Raw genomic sequence first — 20,001 nt, forward strand, 5'->3', positions numbered from 1 at the left:
CGCCCTGTGATTGTTGGGCGTCCGGAAACTGTCTCCCCTATGGGTTTAAAAACAAAACTGAGCGCCCAGGGGGTGTGACAGTCATCTGCAGGGGCTTGGGTGGCCCATCAGGCGAGGCTTTCTCGGCACCCGAGGCTTCAGGCTGATCTCGGTCTTATCCTGCGGCCGGGCTGGTGCTGGCGGCCGGGCTGGTGCTGGCGGGTCGCCAGGGTGGGCGGCGGCCCCAGCCGGGCGCCCCGGCGGCAACAGCGGCAGGCTGGGCCCCTGGCCCGCGCCTAGCCTGGGGAGAGAGCTGGGCGGGCGGCGGGAGCTGCTCTTGCGGGCCGCGGCCCTCGCCCTGGCTGCAACGGTAGGCGTTCCCCAGGCGGGACGCGAGTGGGGGGCGGGGGCGGGGCCGCGGCGAGCAGCAAAGTCCAGGCCCCTCTGCTGCAGCGCCCGCGCGTCCAGAGGCCCTGCCAGACACGCGCGAGGTTCGAGGTGAGAGAGGCCCGGGCGCGTCTGGCCTCGAAGGGAGACCCGGGACGTGGGGCGCGGGGCGGGAGTGGCCGGACCTCCACCCAGTGCCCCCGGGCCCCGCGACTCGTGCGCCGGGCCGCCGGAGAGGGTGCACTTGGTTCTGAGGCTGTGGTTTCTCCTCAGGCTGAGATGGATCTTGAGGCGGCAAAGAACGGAACAGCCTGGCGCCCCACGAGCGCGGAGGGCGACTTTGAACTGGGCATCAGCAGGTACATCCCCAGCAGCCACTGCCTTTTCCGTTACACGCCAATCAGCAGGGCCAAGTTCACCCTTGGAAAGAAGTTGTAAAAATCGGTTGACGCCTTTGAAGACCTTTGTTTTGGAGGCTTCTTTGAAGGGTCTTGCATCCGGTTCTGACCTTGGAGCAAACGTGTTTTGTGGCCTCAAAGAATGTCACTGAGGCTCCTTTTGGAACAGATTCAGGAAGAAAAGGCTGTCTTGAAAAGTGCTCCCTTCCCTTTGTGCAGGGGGGATTCAATGAATATCTGCATTGTATAACATTCATTGTATTACGTAACTCTTGAAACTTTTACAAATGACTTTCATATACATCATCTGATTGTTCAGACTTAAAGGGTGTCAGACGTCTGCTATTGATGGCTGTGCTTTTTGAACAAGGGCAGTGAAGCAAAAACTCCCTCCCCTCCTGCCCATCCCTTGTTATGTCTCTTCCTCCTTGTCTTACCCCTCCCCCTCCTCTCATCGCCAGGCTTGTTTGTATTTCTCCTTTCTGGGAGGATAGGTGGGGAGGGGGAACTTCTGTACATCCGAATCAGTTTTGTTCAAGTGGTAGGGGGAAACAGCGCTTCCTTTGCCTTCGCGTCTTTCTCGGTTCCCCTGGCCCTTGTTAAACTCACTTCACAGGCTTTATGAGCGGGGCAGAAGTTCCCAGTCAATGGCGTGTGTCTTTGTTTCCTCTTTCACTGTGGGAATAGTGAATCATTTTCGCCTTTAGCCTGAAATAGTTTATGAGGCTATTACGGTCTCTGAGTTCATACCAGGCTACCCAGAAAAAATTGACCTGTGTCAAGTGATCACCCAGAGGGACAAATTTATCAGTTTCTGTAGTTTGTCCTCAAGCTGCTAGGGGCTTGATTAGCTAACTGAAAACATGCCTACCTGATGCTTAAACTGAAGCATTATTTTAATTATTTTAATTATTTAATGCTAAAGGTTGTGCAGTAACCTTGCTGTATTTCTTCTAAGCACCATTGTATTTTTTCATAGAAAATTTAGTTTTGCCATATAGAATTGAAAAAGTGATAGATGGTGTTACTTCCACTGGAAGTACTTATACACGCAATAGAAAAATATGGTTTTCATCAGCTGGCTGTTTAGGCAGGGATTGACTGTGAGTCTATTAATAGATGGCATTTTTATGAAGAAGTCTATTTATGTATTGCACTGGCTTAACATTTGATGCGTGTGCAAAGGAGCTATTCCTACAAAAGGTGTAGTAACACTTCAGAACCCAGGAAAGTCCTCAGAGGGGAAGCCCACAGCTTCTGCTGGAAAGAACAAAGCAGCTCAAAAGAGAAATACAGAAAGTTAACAATAAGTTAAGACCACATGATTATGAAATCAAATGTAGTGAAACTAATTTTTATAAAAGCAGGCCAAAGATAATATATTTAAAGGAAGTTAAGCCTGCTTCAATCAAGTTAGTTATATTCTTGTTCTAATTATGTTGCTATTGCCCATGGCACATTCTTTTGAACATAGTGGCAGATGTCTGTCCAGTGATTTTAGTCAATACTTTACATAATTTGGAATCATCTTATGAGTAAAACTTTATCATTTACCTGGATAAATGCATCATATATATGTAAAAATCATCATATATATAAAAATCATCATACACACACACACACACACACACTCCCTCATAGAGTTTATATTATAGTACGGAGGACAGACATAAATAATGCACATACTAAATAAGTAAACCACAGCCAATGTTAGAAGGTAATTAATGCCATGGAAAAAAGCATTAATCCAGGTTAAGGGGATCAGGAGTACAAAAGGGGAGTACTTTGTAATTTTAAGTAGGGTGGTTAGGGTAGCTCTTATTTTAAAGGTAATATTTGAGCAAAGACTTGAAAGAAATGAGAGGAGACAGCTGTGTGGGTATCTAAGGGGAGAGCATTCCTGGAAAAGGTAACTGGCAATGCAAAGACCCTGAGTCAGGTACATGTTTGGTGAGTTCATGCAACAGCAGAGAGTCCAGGCTGGTTGGAGCAGAGTAAGCAGCTTTGGGAGTAGAGATGTGGTCAGAAAGGAAATAAGCAAACAGATCGTGTAGGACCTCAGAGGTTAATGCAAGGATTTTGGCTTTTATTGTAAGAAAAAGGAAAGCCATTGTAGGTTTTTGAGCAAAGAAGTAGTGTATGGCTTGGCGTTTTGAAATAATTACTCTGACTGCTAGTTGAAGATAGACTGAAGCGGCATAGGTGGAAGTGGAGAGACTAGGCAGGAGGCTGCCCTACTGGTGACAGCAATGAAACTGGTGATAAGTGGTTAAATTCTAGATGTACTTTGAATGTATCACCAACAAGATTGCCTGACACCACTCTCCACAATCCTTCAGAAGAATGGACATTCCTAATTTTAAATCATGATTTTTTTTAATTTTAGAAAACAAATAATTGACTTAGCGACGCTGTTAACATACTTATCTTTCCTGTGTATGTGAGCTCTGTAAGGCAGGCGACCATTTCTTATGTATCCATGTATCTTTGTAGTACCTTCGACAGTTACTTTTGTGCTTGCTATGTTTGTTGAACTGAATAATTTTGACATTTTGTGAACATCACTCTTATATTTGAAAATATAATAGTTGAATATTGTAACTAAACATATTTATGTTCAATTGATTGTAAAACATTTTGTAACAGTCTTAAATTGAAGCAATTCTATTTTTTACAGCAAACAAAAAAGGAAAAAAACGAAGACAGTGAAAATGATTGGAGTATTAACATTGGTAAGCTGTGAAATGTTAAATGTGAATAATCCTACCTTTTATTCAAATTTGAGGTATTGAATCAATTACCTTTAAAGCAAATACTTTAAGATTGTCTAGCTAGGCGAGCTGACTCATACTTGTAATCCCAGCACTTTGGGAGACTGAGGTGGGAGGGTTGCTTGAGCACAAGAGTTTGAGACCAGCCTGGACAACATAGTGAGATCTCATCTCTACAAAATAATAAAAATAAAAATCTTAAAAAATAGCCATATGTCATGGCATGAACCTGTAGTCCCAGCTACTTGGGAGGCTGAGGCAGGAGGGTCTTAGGAGTCTGAGGCTGCAGTGAGCTAAGATCACACCACTGCACTGCAGCCTGGGTGGCAGAGCAAGACCCTGTCTCAAAAACAACAACAAAAAACTGTCTGCAGGCAGCAATAAATTGTCCTTGCTGCACCTGTGCTGTCTAAGTTTGGCTTATTATAGTCAATGACCCACATTCTCAAGATGGATGATTTTTTAAAAAGTAGAGACAGGCTGGCGATGACACCAGACAGAGCTAACTGGTGTGCAAGGAAAGTGAAAATGGGAACTGTGTTAGTAGCACAATGCAAACTCAACAATTTCAGGAAAATGCATTTCTGCATTTGCTTCACAGACCCCACCCCAAATTTAGCTTAAAATAAGCTTGCATTTCAAGAAAGTAATTGTTAAGTACATAAATTTTAATTTAAGGAATCTACATTCACATTTAGTTTCCAAACAATTGGCTAAATAGGGGGTAACTATTAGGGATTCTGATTATGCTTAAAACAGTTTTCAGTCCTTTTCTGTTGGTACAAGACAAGACAATATTTTTGGAAGAAGTCTCCTCATCTGGTTTTCATTTGAAATATGTCTTACAGAGGCAGCTCAAGAAAGCATTTGCCCATTTTTGGTAAATATGACGTGTTTCAAACTGTGACAGCCATTATTTGATAGCAAAGAAGTTAGAATTAAGTGTCATGTCAGCTGAAATCCAACTTAGTAATTAAATGGATAAAAAGACACCAAAATATCCACACTCTCAAACACTGCTGCATACTTCTCACGTAACCACAAAGCCCCTATTCATTGTCTTCTCTCCTCTTTTTTTATTTGTTTAAAAAGCCTCAGTAAGGGCAATTTAAAAAAAAAATTAGCACTTTGGAGAATAAATTGTTTATCAAATGAAAGCTGGTTTTATTTATTTTTTTAGAAGTTTTTTTTTCTTTATTTTTTTTAATTTGTTTAAATTATACTTTAAGTTCTAGGGTACATGTGCACAACGTGCAGGTTTGTTACATATGTATACATGTGCCATGTTGGTGTGCTGCACCCATTAACTTGTCATTTACATTAGGTATATCTCCTAATGCTATCCCTCCCCCGTCCCCCCACCCCACAATAGGCCCCGGTGTGTGATGTTCCCCTTCCTGTGTCCAAGTGTTCTCATTGTTCAGTTCCCACCTATGAGTGAGAACATGAGGTGTTTGGTTTTTTGTCCTTGCGATAGTTTGCTGAGAATGATGGTTTCCAGCTTCATCCATGTCCCTACAAAGGACATGAACTCATCATTTTTTATGGCTGCATAGTATTCCATGGTGTATATGTGCCACATTTTCTTAATCCAGTCTATCATTGTTGGACATTTGGGTTGGTTCCAAGTCTTTGCTATTGTGAGTAGTGCTGTAATCAACATACGTGTGCATGTGTCTTTATAGCAGCATGATTTATATTCCTTTGGGTATATACCCAGTAATGGGATGGCTGGGTCAAATGATATTTCTAGTTCTAGATCCTTGAGGAATCACCACACTGACTTCCACAATGGTTGAACTAGTTTACAGTCCCATCAATAGTGTAAAAGTGTTCCTATTTCTCTACATCCTCTCCAGCACCTGTTGTTTCCTGACTTTTTAATGATCGCCATTCTAACTGGTGTGAGATGGTATCTCATTGTGGTTTTGATTTGCATTTCTCTGATGGCCAGTGATGATGAGCATTTTTTCATGAGTCTGTTGGCTGCATAAATGTCTTCTTTTGAGAAGTGTCTGTTCATATCCTTCACCCACTTGTTGGTGGGGTTGTTTTTTTCTTGTAAATTTGTTTGAGTTCTTTGTAGATTCTGGATACTAGCCCTTTGTCAGATGAGTAGATTGCAAAAATTTTCTCCCATTCTGTAGGTTGCCAGTTCACTCTAATGATAGTTTCTTTTGCTGTGCAGAAGCTCTTTAGTTTAATTAGATCCTGTTTTTGTCAATTTTGGCTTTTGTTGCCTTTGCTTTTGGTGTTTTAGACATGAACTCCTTGCCCATGCCTATGTCCTGAATGGTATTGCCTAGGTTTTCCTCTAGGGTTTTTATGGTTTTAGGTCTAACATGTAAGTCTTTAATCCATCTTGAATCAATGTTTGTATAAGGTGTAAGGAAGGGATCCAGTTTCAGCTTTCTACATATGGCTAGCCAGTTTTCCCAGCACCATTTATTAAATAGGGAATCCTTTTCCCATTTCTTGTTTTTGTCAGGTTTGTCAAAGATCAGATAGTTGTAGATGTGTGGTATTATTTCTGAGGGCACTGTTCTGTTCCATTGGTCTATATCTCTGTTTTGGTTACTGTAGCCTTGTAGTATAGTTTGAAGTCAGGTAGCATGATGCCTCCAGCTTTGTTCTTTTGGCTTAGGATTGACTTGCCAATGCAGGCTCTTTTTTGGTTCCATATGAACTTTAAAGTATTTTTTTCCAATTCTGTGAAGAAAGTCATTGGTAGCTTGATGGGGATGGCATTGAATCTGTAAATTACCTTGGGCAGTATGGCCATTTTCACGATATTGATTCTTCCTATCCATGAGCATGGAACGTTCTTCCATTTGTTTGTGTCCTCTTTTATTTCGTTGAGCAGTGGTTTGTAGTTCTCCTTGAAGAGGTCCTTCACATCCCTTGTAAGTTGGATTCCTAGGTATTTTATTCTCTTTGAAGCAATTGTGAATGGGAGTTCACTCATGATTTGGCTCTCTGTTTGTCTGTTATTGATGTATAAGAAGGCTTGTGATTTTTGCACATTGATTTTGTATCCTGAGACTTTGCTGAATTTGCTTATCAGCTTAAGGAGGTTTTGGGCTGAGACGATGGGGTTTTCTAGATATACAATCATGTCATCTGCAAACAGGGACAATTTGACTTCCTCTTTTCCTAATTGAATACCCTTTATTTCTTTCTCCTGCCTGATTGCCCTGGCCAGAACTTCCAACACTATGTTGAATAGGAGTGGTGAGAGAGGGCATCCTGTCTTGTGCCAATTTTCAAAGGGAACGCTTCCAGTTTTTCCCATTCAGTATGATATTGGCTATGGGTTTGTCATAAATAGCTCTTATTATGTTTAGATACCTCCCATCAGTACGTAATTTATTGAGAGTTTTTAGCATGAAGGGCTGTTGAATTTTGTCAAAGGCCTTTTCTGCATCTATTGAGATAATAATGTGGTTTTTTTCTTTGGTTCTCTTTATATGCTGTATTACGTTTATTGATTTGTGTATGTTGAACCAGCCTTGCATCCCAGGGGTGAAGCCCACTTGATCATGGTGGATAAGCTTTTTGATGTGCTGCTGGATTCGGTTTGCCAGTATTTTATTTTATTTCATTTTATTTTATTTTATTTTATTTTGTTTTATTTATTTATTTTTTGAGACGGAGTCGCGCTCTTTCGCCCAGGCCCGACTGTAGTGGCGCTATCTGGGCTCACTGCACACTGCGCCTCCCGGGTTCACGCCATTCTCCTGCCTCAGCCTCTCGAGTAGCTGAGAATACAGGTGCCCACCACTGCACCCAGCTAATTTTTGTATTTTTAGTAGAGACAGGGTTTCACCATGTTAGCCAGGATGGTCTTGATCTCCTGACCTTGTGATCTGCCCGCCTCAGCCTCCCAAAGTGCTGCGATTACAGGCGTGAGCCACCGCGCCCACGTTTTGCCAGTATTTTATTGAGGATTTTTGCATCGATGTTCGTCAGGGATATTGGTCTAAAATTCTCTTTTTTTGTTGTGTCTCTGCCAGGCTTTGGTATCAGGATGATGCTGGCCTCATAAAATGAGTTAGGGAGGATTCCCTCTTTTTCTATTGATTGGAATAGTTTCAGAAGGAATGGTACCAGTTCCTCCTTGTGGTAGAATTTGGCTGTGATTGTCTGGTCCTGGACTTTTTTTGGTTGGTAAGCTATTAATTATTGCCTCAATTTCAGAGCCCCTTATTGGTCTATTCAGAGATTCAACTTCTTCCTGGTTTAGTCTTGGGAGGGTGTATGTGTTGAGGAATTTATCCATTTCTTCTAGATTTTCTAGTTTATTTATGTAGGGGTGTTTATAGTATTCTCTGATGGTAGTTTGTATTTCTGTGATATCGGTGGTGATATCCCCTTTATCATTTTTTATTGCGTCTATTTGATTCTTCTCTCTTTTCTTCTTTATTGGTCTTGCTAGCAGTCTATCAATTTTGTTGATGTTTTCAAAAAACCAGCTCCTGGATTCATTGACTTTTTGAAGGGTTTTTGTGTCTCTATCTCCTTCAGTTCTGCTCTGATCTTAGTTATTTCTTGCCTTCTGCTAGCTTTTGAATGTGTTTGCTCATGCTTCTCTAGTTCTTTCAATTGTGATGTTAGGGTGTCAATTTTACACCTTTCCTGCTTTCTCTTGTGGGCGTTTTGTGCTATTAATTTCCCTCTACCCACTGCTTTAAATGTGTCCCAGAGATTCTGGTATGTTGTGTCTTTGCTCTCGTTGGTTTCAAAGAACATCTTTATTTCTGCCTTCATTTCGTTATGTACCCAGTAGTCGTTCAGGAGCAGGTTGTTCAGTTTCCATGTAGTTGAGTGGTTCTGAGTGAGTTTCTTAATCCTGAATTCTAGTTTGATTGCACTGTGGTCTGAGAGACAGTTTGTTATAATTTCTGTTCTTTTACATTTGCCGAGGAGTGCTTTACTTCCAACTATGTGGTCAATTTTGGAGTAAGTGCAGTGTGGTGCTGAGAAGAATGTATATTCTGTTGATTTGGGGTGGAGAGTTCTGTAGATGTCTCTTAGGTCCACTTGGTGCAGAGCTGAGTTCAATTCCTGGATATCCTTGTTAACTTTCTGTCTCGTTGATCTGTCTAATGTTGACAGTGGGGTCTTAAAGTCTCCCATTATTATTGTGTGGGAGTCTCTTTGTAGGTATCTAAGGACTTGCTTTATGAATCTGGGTGCTCCTGTATTGGGTGCATATATATTTAGGATAGTTAGTTCTTCTTGTTGAATTGATCTCTTTACCATTATGTAATGGCCTTCTTTGTCTCTTTTGATCTTTGCTGGTTTAAATTCTGTTTTATCAGAGACTAGGATTGTAATCCCTGCCTTTTTTTGTTTTCCATTTGCTTGGTAGATCTTCCTCCATCCCTTTCTTTTGAGCCTATGTGTGTCTCTGCACGTGAGATGGGTTTCCTGAATACAGCACACTGATGGGTCTTGACTCTTTATCCAGTTTGCCAGTCTGTGTCTTTCAATTGGAGCATTTAGCCCATTTACATTTAAGGTTAATGCAGTTATATGTGGATTTGATCCTGTCATTATGATTTTAGCTGGTTATTTTGCTCATTAGTTGATGCAGTTTCTTTCTAGCCTTCATGGTCTTTACAATTTGGTATGTTTTTGCAGTGACTGGTACTGGCTGTTCCTTTCCACGTTTAGTGCTTCCTTCAGGACCTCTTTTAGGGCAGGCCTGGTGGTAACAAAATCTCTCAGCATTTGCTTGTCTGTAAAGTATTTTATTTCTCCTTCACTTATGAAGCTTAGTTTGGCTGGATGTGAAATTCTGGGTTGAAAATTCTTTTCTTTAAGAATGTTGAATATTGGCTCCCTCTCTCTTCTGGCTTGTAGAGTTTCTGCCGAGAGATCAACTGTTAGTCTGATGGGCTTCCCTTTGTGGGTAACCTGACCTTTCTCTCTGCATGCTCTTAACATTTTTTCCTTCATTTCAACTTTGGCGAATCTGACAATTATGTTTCTTGGAGTTGCTGTTCTCGAGGAGTATCTTTGTGGTGTTCTCTGTATTTCCTGAATTTAAATGTTGGCCTGTCTTGCTAGGTTGGGGAAGTTCTCCTGGATAATATCCTGCAGAATGTTTTCCAACTTGGTTCCATTAATCCTGTCACTTTCAGGTACACCAATCACACATAGATTTGGTCTTTTCACATAGTCCCATATTTCTTGGAGGCTTGGCTTGTTTCTTTTTATTCTTTTTTCTCTAAACTCCTCTTCTTGTTTCATTTCATTCATTTGATCTTCAATCACTGATACCCTTTCTTCCAGTTGATCGAATTGGCTACTGAAGCTTGTGCTTTCGTCATGTAGTTCTCGTGCCATGGTTTTTAGCTCCATCAGGTCCTTTAAGGACTTCTCTGCATCAGTTATTCTAGTTAGCCATTCATCTATTCTTTTTTCTAGGTTTTTAACTTCTTTGCCATGGGTTCGAACTTCCTTCTTTAGCTCAGAGAAGTTTGATCATCTGTAGCCTTCTTCTCTCAACTCATCAAAGTCATTATCCATCCCGCTTTGTTCCATTGCTGGTGAGGAGCTGCATTCGTTTGGAGGAGCAGAGGCGCTCTGATTTTTAGAGTTTCCAGTTTTTCTGCTCTGTTTTTTCCCCATTTTTGTGGTTTTATCTACCTTTGGTCTTTGATGATGATGATGTACAGATGGGGTTTTGGCGTGGGTGTCCTTTCTGTTTGTTAGTTTTCCTTCTAACAGTCAGGACCCTCAGCTGCAGGTCTGTTGGAGTTTGCTGGAGGTCCACTCCAGACCCTGTTTTCCTGGGTATCAGCAGCGGAGGCTGCAGAACAGCGAATATTGATGATCAGCGAATGTTGCTGCCTGATCGTTCCTCTGGAAGTTTCGTCTCAGAGGGCTGCCCGGCCATGTGAGATGTCAGTCTGCCCCTACTGGGTGGTGCCTCCCAGTTAGGCTACCTGGGGGTCAGGGACCCACTTGAGGAGGCAGTCTGTCCATTCTCAGATCTCAAATGCCATGCTGGGAGAACCACTACTCTCTTCAAACCTGTCAGACAGGGACATTTAAGTCTGCAGAGGTTTCTGCTGCCTTTTGTTCAGCTATGCCCTACCCCTAGAGGCGGAGTCTACGGAGGCAGGCAGGTCTCCTTGAGCTGCAGTGGGCTCCACCCAGTTCCTGGCCACTTTGTTTACCTACTCAAGAGCTTCCTGGCCGCTTTGTTTACCTACTCAAGCCTCAGCTATGGAGGCCGCCCTTCCCCCAGCCTCACTGCCACCTTGCAGATTGATCTCAGACTGCTGTGCTAGCAATGAGCAAGGCTCCGTGGGTGTGGGACCCTCTGAGCCAGGCGTGGGATATAATCTCCTGATGTGCCGTTTGCTAAGACCATTGGAAAAGCGCAGTGTTAGGGTGAGAGTGACCCGATTTTCCAGGTGCCGTCTGTCACAGCTTTGCTTGGCTAGGAAAGGGAATTCCTTGACCCCTTGTGCTTCCTGGGTGAGGCGATGCTTCGCCCTGCTTTGGCTCATGCTCGGTGCGCTGCACCTACTGTCCTGCACCCACTGTCCGACAAGCCGCAGTGAGATGAACCTGGTACCTCAGTAGGAAATGCAGAAATCACCTGTTATCTGTGTCGCTTGCACTGGGAGCTGTAGACTGGAGCTGTTCCTAATCGGCTATCTTGGAACCGCCTCTGAAAGCTGGTTTTAATGCATAGGTTTTAAATCTGCCTCCTACAGAAAATACAATCCTACAAACCTTAATGTAGGAACAGAAATTTTCATTTGAATTTAAAAGTTTTAGCTTAAGTTAAACTTAAATTTAATTTTTATTTTCACCTCTTACTAGATATCTTAATAGAAATTTTTTGTCCTGAAAGAAGTTGAGGATAAAACTGTGCTCTAACAGGAGTTAGAAATATATTATTTTCTGGAAAATCACTGAAAACAAACCTAGGTTTACTTAGGATGTTGCTGTGAAATTCACCTCGTTTTAAATTTATGCTTAGAGGCTGTAAAATTGTATTCAATTAATATGAAAACATTTAAAATGCTTTTTAATGTTAACAACCTGACCCTGTGCTTTTAACTATAGCTGACAGACTCAAGTGTTCTGTTTTCCTTTTCCCAGAAACACTAAAAATGAACCTTTGGGACACTGGTCCCTTTGTGACAATTTTAGGGACCCAGCTCCATTGGCTCTTGACTTTACCTGCTCCCATTGTTTTATCCAAGCTCTGCCTGGCTTCTGACCCTTTGTCTCTTTCAGTTCTCTTGCTTGCCCTGTGTGTTTGATGATGGAGTTTGTCCCTGTCCCTGAAACCTTGCCTGAACTCCTGGAAATCTTTGAGAATGGTGTACACACATATCCACTTCCCACCATGTGCCTCTAACCTCAGCCTCACCCGGGTTATTGACCCAGTCTGACCTAGCTTCAGCCCTCAAAGGCTCCACTGTGCCAAGCCTGGCTCATCACCCTCTCTCCCAATAACTGTTCCTTGTCCCCAAAAGGGGCTGAGGTGGGGGGAATGGGCAGAGTAAAGCATTTTAAAAGAGAGGAGAGAAAAAAAAGATAGGAAGCTATAGAAATGGAAATGTAAGAGGAGGAAAATGTAGTCTAGAAGGCAGAGGAGGAAAGAAGAACAAAGAGAAAGAGAGCCATAAATGGGTCAATCAAAAACAGAAAGAAAAGGTGAGAAATGGAAGAGGACTAATAAGACAGTAACAATGTCCTTTGAAGTGTTAGAACACTGATCTGCTGGTTAGTTCTTGAGGGTTGTGCACTTCACTGTGACAACTGGTGTCACTCTTCCCCTCTGTAGGTAGTACTGTGTCCAAGATTCTTGGTGTGGCCCACCAGCGCAGGCCTTCTATCTCTCTCCAACATCCTCTCCCACACTTTGTACTGTGCCCTTCAGGAATTCCACTGCCAGGGGTTACTTAAGCATTCCATGTAGTTTCTAGTTACCTTCTTATTCTAAGCCTAAATTCTTCCTACTTCTTCTACACTCGCTGATTCTTCTCCAGCGAACTCCCTCTTACCCTTCAAGGTTCTGCATACTTGGCAGGTGACACTGGTGAAAACTAAATTTTTAAAAAAGGTTCTGCATAAGGATCTCCATAGGCAAGACTTCCCTAAGGTGCATATATAGACACACTGTAATGTTTATTGTGCTTCACTACTGAGTTGCCTTTTTAAAGCTAACTTAACCTTCTAAAGCATCTATTTTCCTCTATTTTAAATTCTCCCTCTGAAAATTCTGAATGCTTTTTTAAAGGATGTGGTGTGTGTGTGTGTGTGTTTAAACTTAATGTCTTTCCCTAGCCGTTCTTTATTACCACAGGAGCTCTGGGAGATCAAATAATATTTCTTAAACCTTTATCCCTTTTGATTGTATAGTAATTATTTATTCAAATCAGATACCAATTAAACATAATTAGATTGATTTCTTCACAGAATACAAAATAAACAGAATCATGAAATTAAGCTGTTAATGATTTGAAGGCCTCCTTTTCTAAGACATTCATTTACAACTCTTAAAAAAGTACTGACTTTAAATAAAAATCCAAAGAATATATAATTATGGAAGAGGAGAAATTCCATTCCACAGCTAAGTATTATTTTATTTCCTTTTTTTAGTTTCGATACTCCGATTGGCAGGATAAATTGTTTATGTCGCTGGGTACCATCATGGCCATAGCTCACGGATCAGGTCTCCCCCTCATGATGATAGTATTTGGAGAGATGACTGACAAATTTGTTGATACTGCAGGAAACTTCTCCTTTCCAGGTAAGCATTTCTTTACCTTTTAAAAAAATCCATAGCATTTCTTTAACTGGGTAAAAATTTGGGAGTTGATTTTGCTATTCATTACCATCTTATTTAATGATTTGGATATCTGGTTGACTCCGGATATCATAGAAGGAGTTGTAAAATTCTCAGAAAATTGTTCAAATTCTCATTTAAATTTAAAGAAATACATGTATTGTTGTTTGACTTTTAATACAGGTGAAGGAAATACACAGGAAGCTTATAATAAAGTAAGGAAGTCACTCTACTTGAGAACAGTGGAAATGTAATGAGAGTATCTCTATGCAGTATCCATCCCATTAGTAATTGCTGATGAGTTTCAAAGCACATCAGTTAAACATGGCAGTACTTCTTAGCTGTGTTTAGCTTGTAGATCTGTTTCTGGGTTTTCTTTTCTTCTCTCCCCTTCACCTTAAAAAAAATTATACCCATTTTCTGTCTCTAATTTTGGATCAACCAGATTGACTGGAACTTGAGATGGCATTTCACTAAAGAGTTAATGGATTCAATACGTCCCTTGGAATTCACCCAAAGGACTATGATTACTGAAGAGCCAAAAGTGTCCCATAAGTTAATGTTATCAATACAAGAGGCCCTGACAATAGCATTAGAGTGGGGTTCCAATAGACATGGTTATTTTCATAGTAACCAAATTCAACATAGAAAGGAAAATTTTCATGCTTTCTACTAAGCCTGAAGCCTCTTTTTTCTAAGAGACCTCGTGGGCACTGGGCTGGAGAAGACTGAGTGAAGCTTTACTGTTGCACAGATGGTAGAATATTTTCAAAACACTGGTAAAGGAAAGGCAGCTTTCTTAGCAAAGATATGTAAGAAAAATTACTCTATCATTTAGACAGCATTGAATAAGAATTTACAGTGTTCACTGACTGAGAACTACATATTTAGTTACTATTGCAGGCCTTACGTGTAATTTCCTAAGAGAATAGGATTGTTTAATTAATACAACAGAATATGTTTACATAAATATTGATAAATATTAATGCCTTTTAAAAATCCAGTAAAAGCGTCCTTTGAATATTTAAAGTAAACTCCTATAAAAGTTTATTTATTTATTCTCAAGTAATATTGTTTCTGAAAAAAACCTCTTTATAATAAAAATAACAATAATGATGATTTTTCATTGTGCTTACTATGTGCTAGGTCCTATGCTGAGCACTTTACATACATTATTCCACTTTACCCTCACAAGAACAATACTACACAGTAGGTAATGTTATCTTCTGTGATAGATGACAAAACCAAGGCTTGGAGAGGGCAAATAACTTGTCCATAGTTACAGTGCTGGTCTTTCTGCCATCCAAACCATGCTTATTATCATATATAGTATAGTGTCAATATAGATGATTAGGAAAAAATTGCTTGGGAAAGTTTTAAATGGATTGCTTATTTGTGACTAGTGACCAAAACTTTAACATAAACACTGTTAAGTTGTGGTAGGACAGATAGTTTAAAAAGTCTTTAAAGAGGCGAGGTGTTGGTGGTTCACACCTGTAATCCCAGCACTTTGGGAGGCCAAGGTGGCGGCAATTAAGTTTTGAGTTTGGGAGTTTGAGACCAGCCTGACCATTGTGGAGAAACCCCATCTCTACTAAAAATACAAAATTAGCCAGGCATGGTGGCTCATGCCTGTAATCCCAGCTACTCTGGAGGCTGAGGCAGGGGAATCGCTTGAACCCAGGGGGCGGAGGTTGCCATTGCACTCCGGCCTGGGCAACAACAGCAAAACTCTGTCTCAAGAAAAAAAAGTCTTTAAAGAAATGGGAGAGGTAGGAATTTTCTATTGTCTATTTGTTTTCCTAGAAAATCTACAGATCTACAACATATTAATTTTGTATACATATAGAGCAGGATGATGCCCATATTAAGACACCTCAGTTAAAAATCTATTTCTTATGGAATACTACACACCTATAAAAAATACGAAATCACCAGCTACTTGGGAAGCTGAGGCTGGAGAGTTGCTTGAACCCAGGAGGTGGAGATTGTAGTGAGCCGAGATGGCGCCACTGCACTCCAGCCTGGGCGACAGTGCAAGACCTTGTCTCAAAATTAAATAAATAAATAAATAAATAAATAAATAAATAAATAAATACAAAATTGTGTCCTTTCCAGCAACATGGATACAGCTGGAGGCAATTATCCTAAGCAAATTAACACAAGAATAGAAAACCAAATACTGCATATTCTCACTTATAAGTGGGAGCTAAGCATTGGGTAACACATTGACATAAAGATGAGAACAATAGACACTGAGATCTACTAGAGACTAGAGAGGGGAGGGAGGGCAGCAAGTGTTGAAAAACCAAATACTAGGTATTATGCTCACTACCTGGGTGACAGGATCATTCATATCCCAAACCTCAGCATCACACAGTATCCCCATGTAACAGAACTGCACATATACCCCCGAATCTAAAATAAAAATGGAAATTATTTTAAAAAGAAAAGAAAAAAGAAATGCAGACTCCCAGGCCACATCCTGGACCCACTGAATTAGCAATGGTATTTTAGCAAGACATTTCCTTCCCCACAGTGAATCAGAGATGCATTTATGCACATTAATGCTCAAGGGTCATTAAATGGTCTGACCTTCCAGATGCGGAGCTGGGTTTCTCACCCATCCCTTTAGTAGCAGGACAATGACTGTATAGGAACTTATACCAGCTGCCTTTGATTTCCATCTTATTTCATCTGGAAAAAAAAAATCAAAGAAACTACAAAGACGCTTCTCCAACTCCTGAATTGTCAGCACCATATCTCCACTGCCCCTACTTTGAAATTATCTTTGGGTTTCACATTTCCTGATCTTCAAACCATAAAGCACCATTTATCAGAGCACCAATGGAATATTTTTGTGGAATAAGACCCAACTTTATCTGTTCATGTATGGTCTAGCACCTCTTTTCAAGTGTCGCAGATATTATCTCTTGGTGACTCACATTAGCCTTCCAGCGAAGCACTTATATGTCCATAAAATATCTGTGAAATAATGTAGAGAAACTGATGATTACTTCTAGGGAGAGAAAGTGAGTGGCTTTGAAAATGGGTGGGTGTGATGTCTCCCTGTATTCTCACTTGTAACTGTTGATGTATACACCTTTACCAAGAAAAAATAAATTTAAAGTAAAAAAAAAAATTTTAAATGGCTTCTACACAGGGTTAAAAAAATCAGATTAACAGATGAATGGAAACATAAGATATGGTAGATACATACAATGGAATATTATTCAGCCTTTTGAAGGGAAATAACTTCTGACACATGCTACGTCATAGATGAACCTTGAGGACATGACGCTAAATGAAATGAGCCACTCAAAAAAAGATAAATACTGTTCGATTCTACTTTTATGAGGTATCTAGAGTAAAATTCATAAGAACGCAAGTGGAATGGTGGTTAATAGGGGTTGTGGGGAGGAGCAGTGGGGAGCTGTTGTTTAACGGGTATAGAATTTCAATTTTGCAAGATGAAAAAGTTCTGGAGGTTGGCTGGACAACAGTGTGAATATACTTAACAGTACTGAACTGTACACTTAAAAATAGTTAACATGGTAAACTTTATGTAAGGTATTTTATCACAATTAAAATTTTTAAAGTCAGATTAAAGCAATGCAATTCACTTATCACACATCATTTCTCTTTTGGACCAATTTTATTAGTTCTGTTTTTGTTTTTACTAATACCAGAATAATTCCCAACTTTCTTATTTGGAGCAGTTTGCTTTTTTTTTTTTTTTTTTAAACTTGTGCCTAATTATGAAACTGAATGGCTTTAAGCTGGACATGGCAGAGAGGTGCCAAATTCAAGGTCTCTCCGGGGAATGGCACAAGCAAGTCACTTACAGAACTGTGGTTGACACAGAGATAAACTCGTGAGAGTTGCCAACTTTGTTTTGGTAGCCTCCAAATTATAAACACTCCTGTTATGACGCTTGGTACCCTGTAGCCATGTTTCTCATTAGGCTTACTGGATGCTGTGGAGTATTTAGAATGGAAAGTTCCTCAAATGTTATGAATTTCCAGCATCCACTCTTTGGTCATTTGTAAAAATAATATTCTCATACCTCTTAGAAGACAATGAAATCTTTAAAGGATACTCAGTCTAAATCCAGACTGCTTATTGATGTGTTGAGAGTTGTAGAGTTTAACAAAAATCATGGGGGGTTGGGAACAGATAGAGTGAGGTACTTAGCTGAGGTTCCAGCTTATAGAGATGTTTACTTAGTCTATTCTTTAGAATTGTTGGATGCTTGGACAACCAGACTTAATAGGAGCCAAATGAGAAAGGCATGTTAGAAGAAAAAAAGGTTTATATTACAAGAGGGTCTGACAATGACTTATTGTGAGCAAAGCTCGTCCTTGTCAACAGAATAAAGCCACTCCATGACAGGGTTGTTCCCTCACAATGAGTCAGTTGTGCAGAAAGTATGCACACAACATTCTGCATCCAAAACATTAAGGACAGAGTTGGAGAAAACAGTTTTTCTGCAGAGTATCAAGGACTTGATATCTTTTATGCTGTCTCTGTGACTATAATAGTCTAGAAAATTCTGCGGGGAAATAGCTGCACCCTGATTGTCCTTGCATTGCCTCTTGGTTGAGGGGAAAAATGCCATTTTGAGCCCCCAAGATATCTTCATAACTGTCCATAGTGCCTAGGGTGCCTGAACAAACACCAGCTCTTTATTTTATAATGAATAGTTCTATGTGTTAAAAGAAGTCCTAGGCAACATTTAAAAATAACTAAAAGCATATAATTGGATTGTTTGTAACACAAAGAAAGGAGAGATGCTTGAGGTGATGGATACCTCTCTTTCTTCCCCTTTGAAAAAAAAAAGAAGTCTTGGGCAGAATCAGGCAAGGCAGACATTGATTTACTTTGAGACTCAAAAGTGAAAATGAAGACTATGTTTCCCTATCTAATCCTTAATGTATACACTGCTTATTCAGACCCTTCACCCATAAGCTGTGTGACCATGAGCAAGTCTCTTAACCTCTATAATCCTTACTGTTCTCACCTTTGAGAGGTAAGCATCAGTTTACTGATAGAATTAAGTGAGATGATTTGTGTAAAGTGTCTGGAACATAGTAAATGATCAATAAATATTGGGAGAAACTAGCTATAAGAACTTGGAAAGGAAACAACCCACTCTGTCTCTTCATCTGTAAAATGGATAGGTTATATAGGTTCTCTCTAAAATGAACAGGCAGCTTCAGGAGTTCCCCAGTTCCTTACTACAGGAGGCATTCAGGTGGACTGGGGTGTAAGTTCTCCATCCTGGCATATTAGAATCAACCAGGGTACTTTTTCTTTTTTGAGACAGGGTCTTGCTCTGTTGCCCAGGCTAGAGTGCAGTGAAGTGATCATAGCTCACTCCAGCCTTGAGCTCCTGGGCTCAAGTAATCCTCCTGCTTCAGTCTCCTGAGTAGCTGGGACTACAGGCACCTGCCACCATGCCCGGCCAACTTTTTGTAAAGGTGGATTTCACCACGTTGCCCAGGCTGGTCTCAAACTCCTGGCCTCAAGTGATCCTCCCGCCTCAGCCTCCCAAAGTGCTGTAATTATAGGTGTGAGCCACCGGGCCTGGCAGGGGGCACTTTATAAAAATGTGATGCTCTGGACTCAACCAGAGATTCTGGCTGCATTGGGCTTGAGTGGAGCCTGACCATCTGTAATTCTTAAGCTCCCCATGTAATTCTAATGCACAGACAGCATTAAGTACCACCAAGCCAAATGACCATGTAGATATCGTTTATGAGACTGAAGCAGAATAGGTAGCATCTGACAAGACCAGGAGTAGGCTCTTTTCAGATCTAGCAGGCCGTGACTTTTCAGGCAACACACCAACATACATTTAGTTCACCTTTGTCCCAGGCAGCAGAAACTCTGAGTTTCCCCGGGGACTCTGGAGCTCCTCAGGTTACTAACCCAGCACTAGATTTCCATTCTTGGGACTCTGAGAAAGGAGCGGGTCCAATCTGGAACGCTCATAGATTCTTTCCTAGGAGGGAGAGTCAATTTGAGTTGGTATCTGTGTTAGTCCATTTTGTGTTGCTAGGAAGGAATACCTGAGACTGGGTAATTTATGAAGAAAATATGTTTATTTGGCTCATGGTTCAGCAGGCTGTAAAAGTATGGTACCCACATCTGTTTGGGGCTTCTGGCGAAGCCTCAGGAAGCTTTTACTCAGTGAGGGAAGGTGAATGGGGAGCAGATGTGTCACATGGAGAGAGAGGGAGCAGGAGGGAGAGGCCAGGCTCTCTTTAACAACCAGCTGTCACATGAACTGAGTGAGAACTCGCTCATTATCTCAGGGAGGGCACCAAGCCATTCATGTGGGATCTGTCCCCTTGACCCAAACACCTCCCATCAGGCCCCACCTCCAACACTGAGGATCACATTTCAACGTGAGATTTGGAGGGAACAAACATCCAAACCATATCAGTATCCTTACTGAGAGAATTTAAAAGTTTGAGGTAGGTGTTGAAAGAGAGGAAAAACTTATTTAAGATTTCACCCAATTTTTCAGTTCAGGGAAATGAAAAAACCACAATGATTTTTACAAATGCCACAGCTTTAGAATAGCTTGCCTGCCTCTAGTTCCAAATACTCTTCCAATTTGCCCTATTTAAAACTTCAGGAT

At 40.9% G+C, this 20,001-nt stretch overlaps 1 protein-coding gene across 5 annotated transcripts in view; it reads left to right on the forward strand.

Moving 5' to 3' along the window:
* The first annotated feature begins 207 nt into the window (after positions 1-207).
* ABCB4 (ATP binding cassette subfamily B member 4) overlaps positions 208-20,001 on the forward strand; it is a 73,821-nt gene continuing 54,027 nt past the window's right edge. For 2 of the 5 annotated variants that reach the window (XM_063708650.1, XM_063708649.1), the window contains exons 1-4: positions 251-477; positions 640-725; positions 3,442-3,496; positions 13,169-13,319. In XM_063708650.1, coding sequence (XP_063564720.1) covers positions 646-725; positions 3,442-3,496; positions 13,169-13,319 — 286 coding nt within the window. In that variant the 5' untranslated portion in view covers positions 251-477; positions 640-645. Of the gene's footprint in view, positions 478-639; positions 726-3,441; positions 3,497-13,168; positions 13,320-20,001 lie in introns of all 5 variants that reach the window. The other 3 variants (XM_063708648.1, XM_063708651.1, XM_019030301.3) reach the window with 3 other exon arrangements.

The sequence above is a fragment of the Gorilla gorilla genome, chromosome 6 (assembly GCF_029281585.2).
Source record: "Gorilla gorilla gorilla isolate KB3781 chromosome 6, NHGRI_mGorGor1-v2.1_pri, whole genome shotgun sequence".
Classification (NCBI taxonomy): Eukaryota; Metazoa; Chordata; class Mammalia; order Primates; family Hominidae; genus Gorilla; species Gorilla gorilla.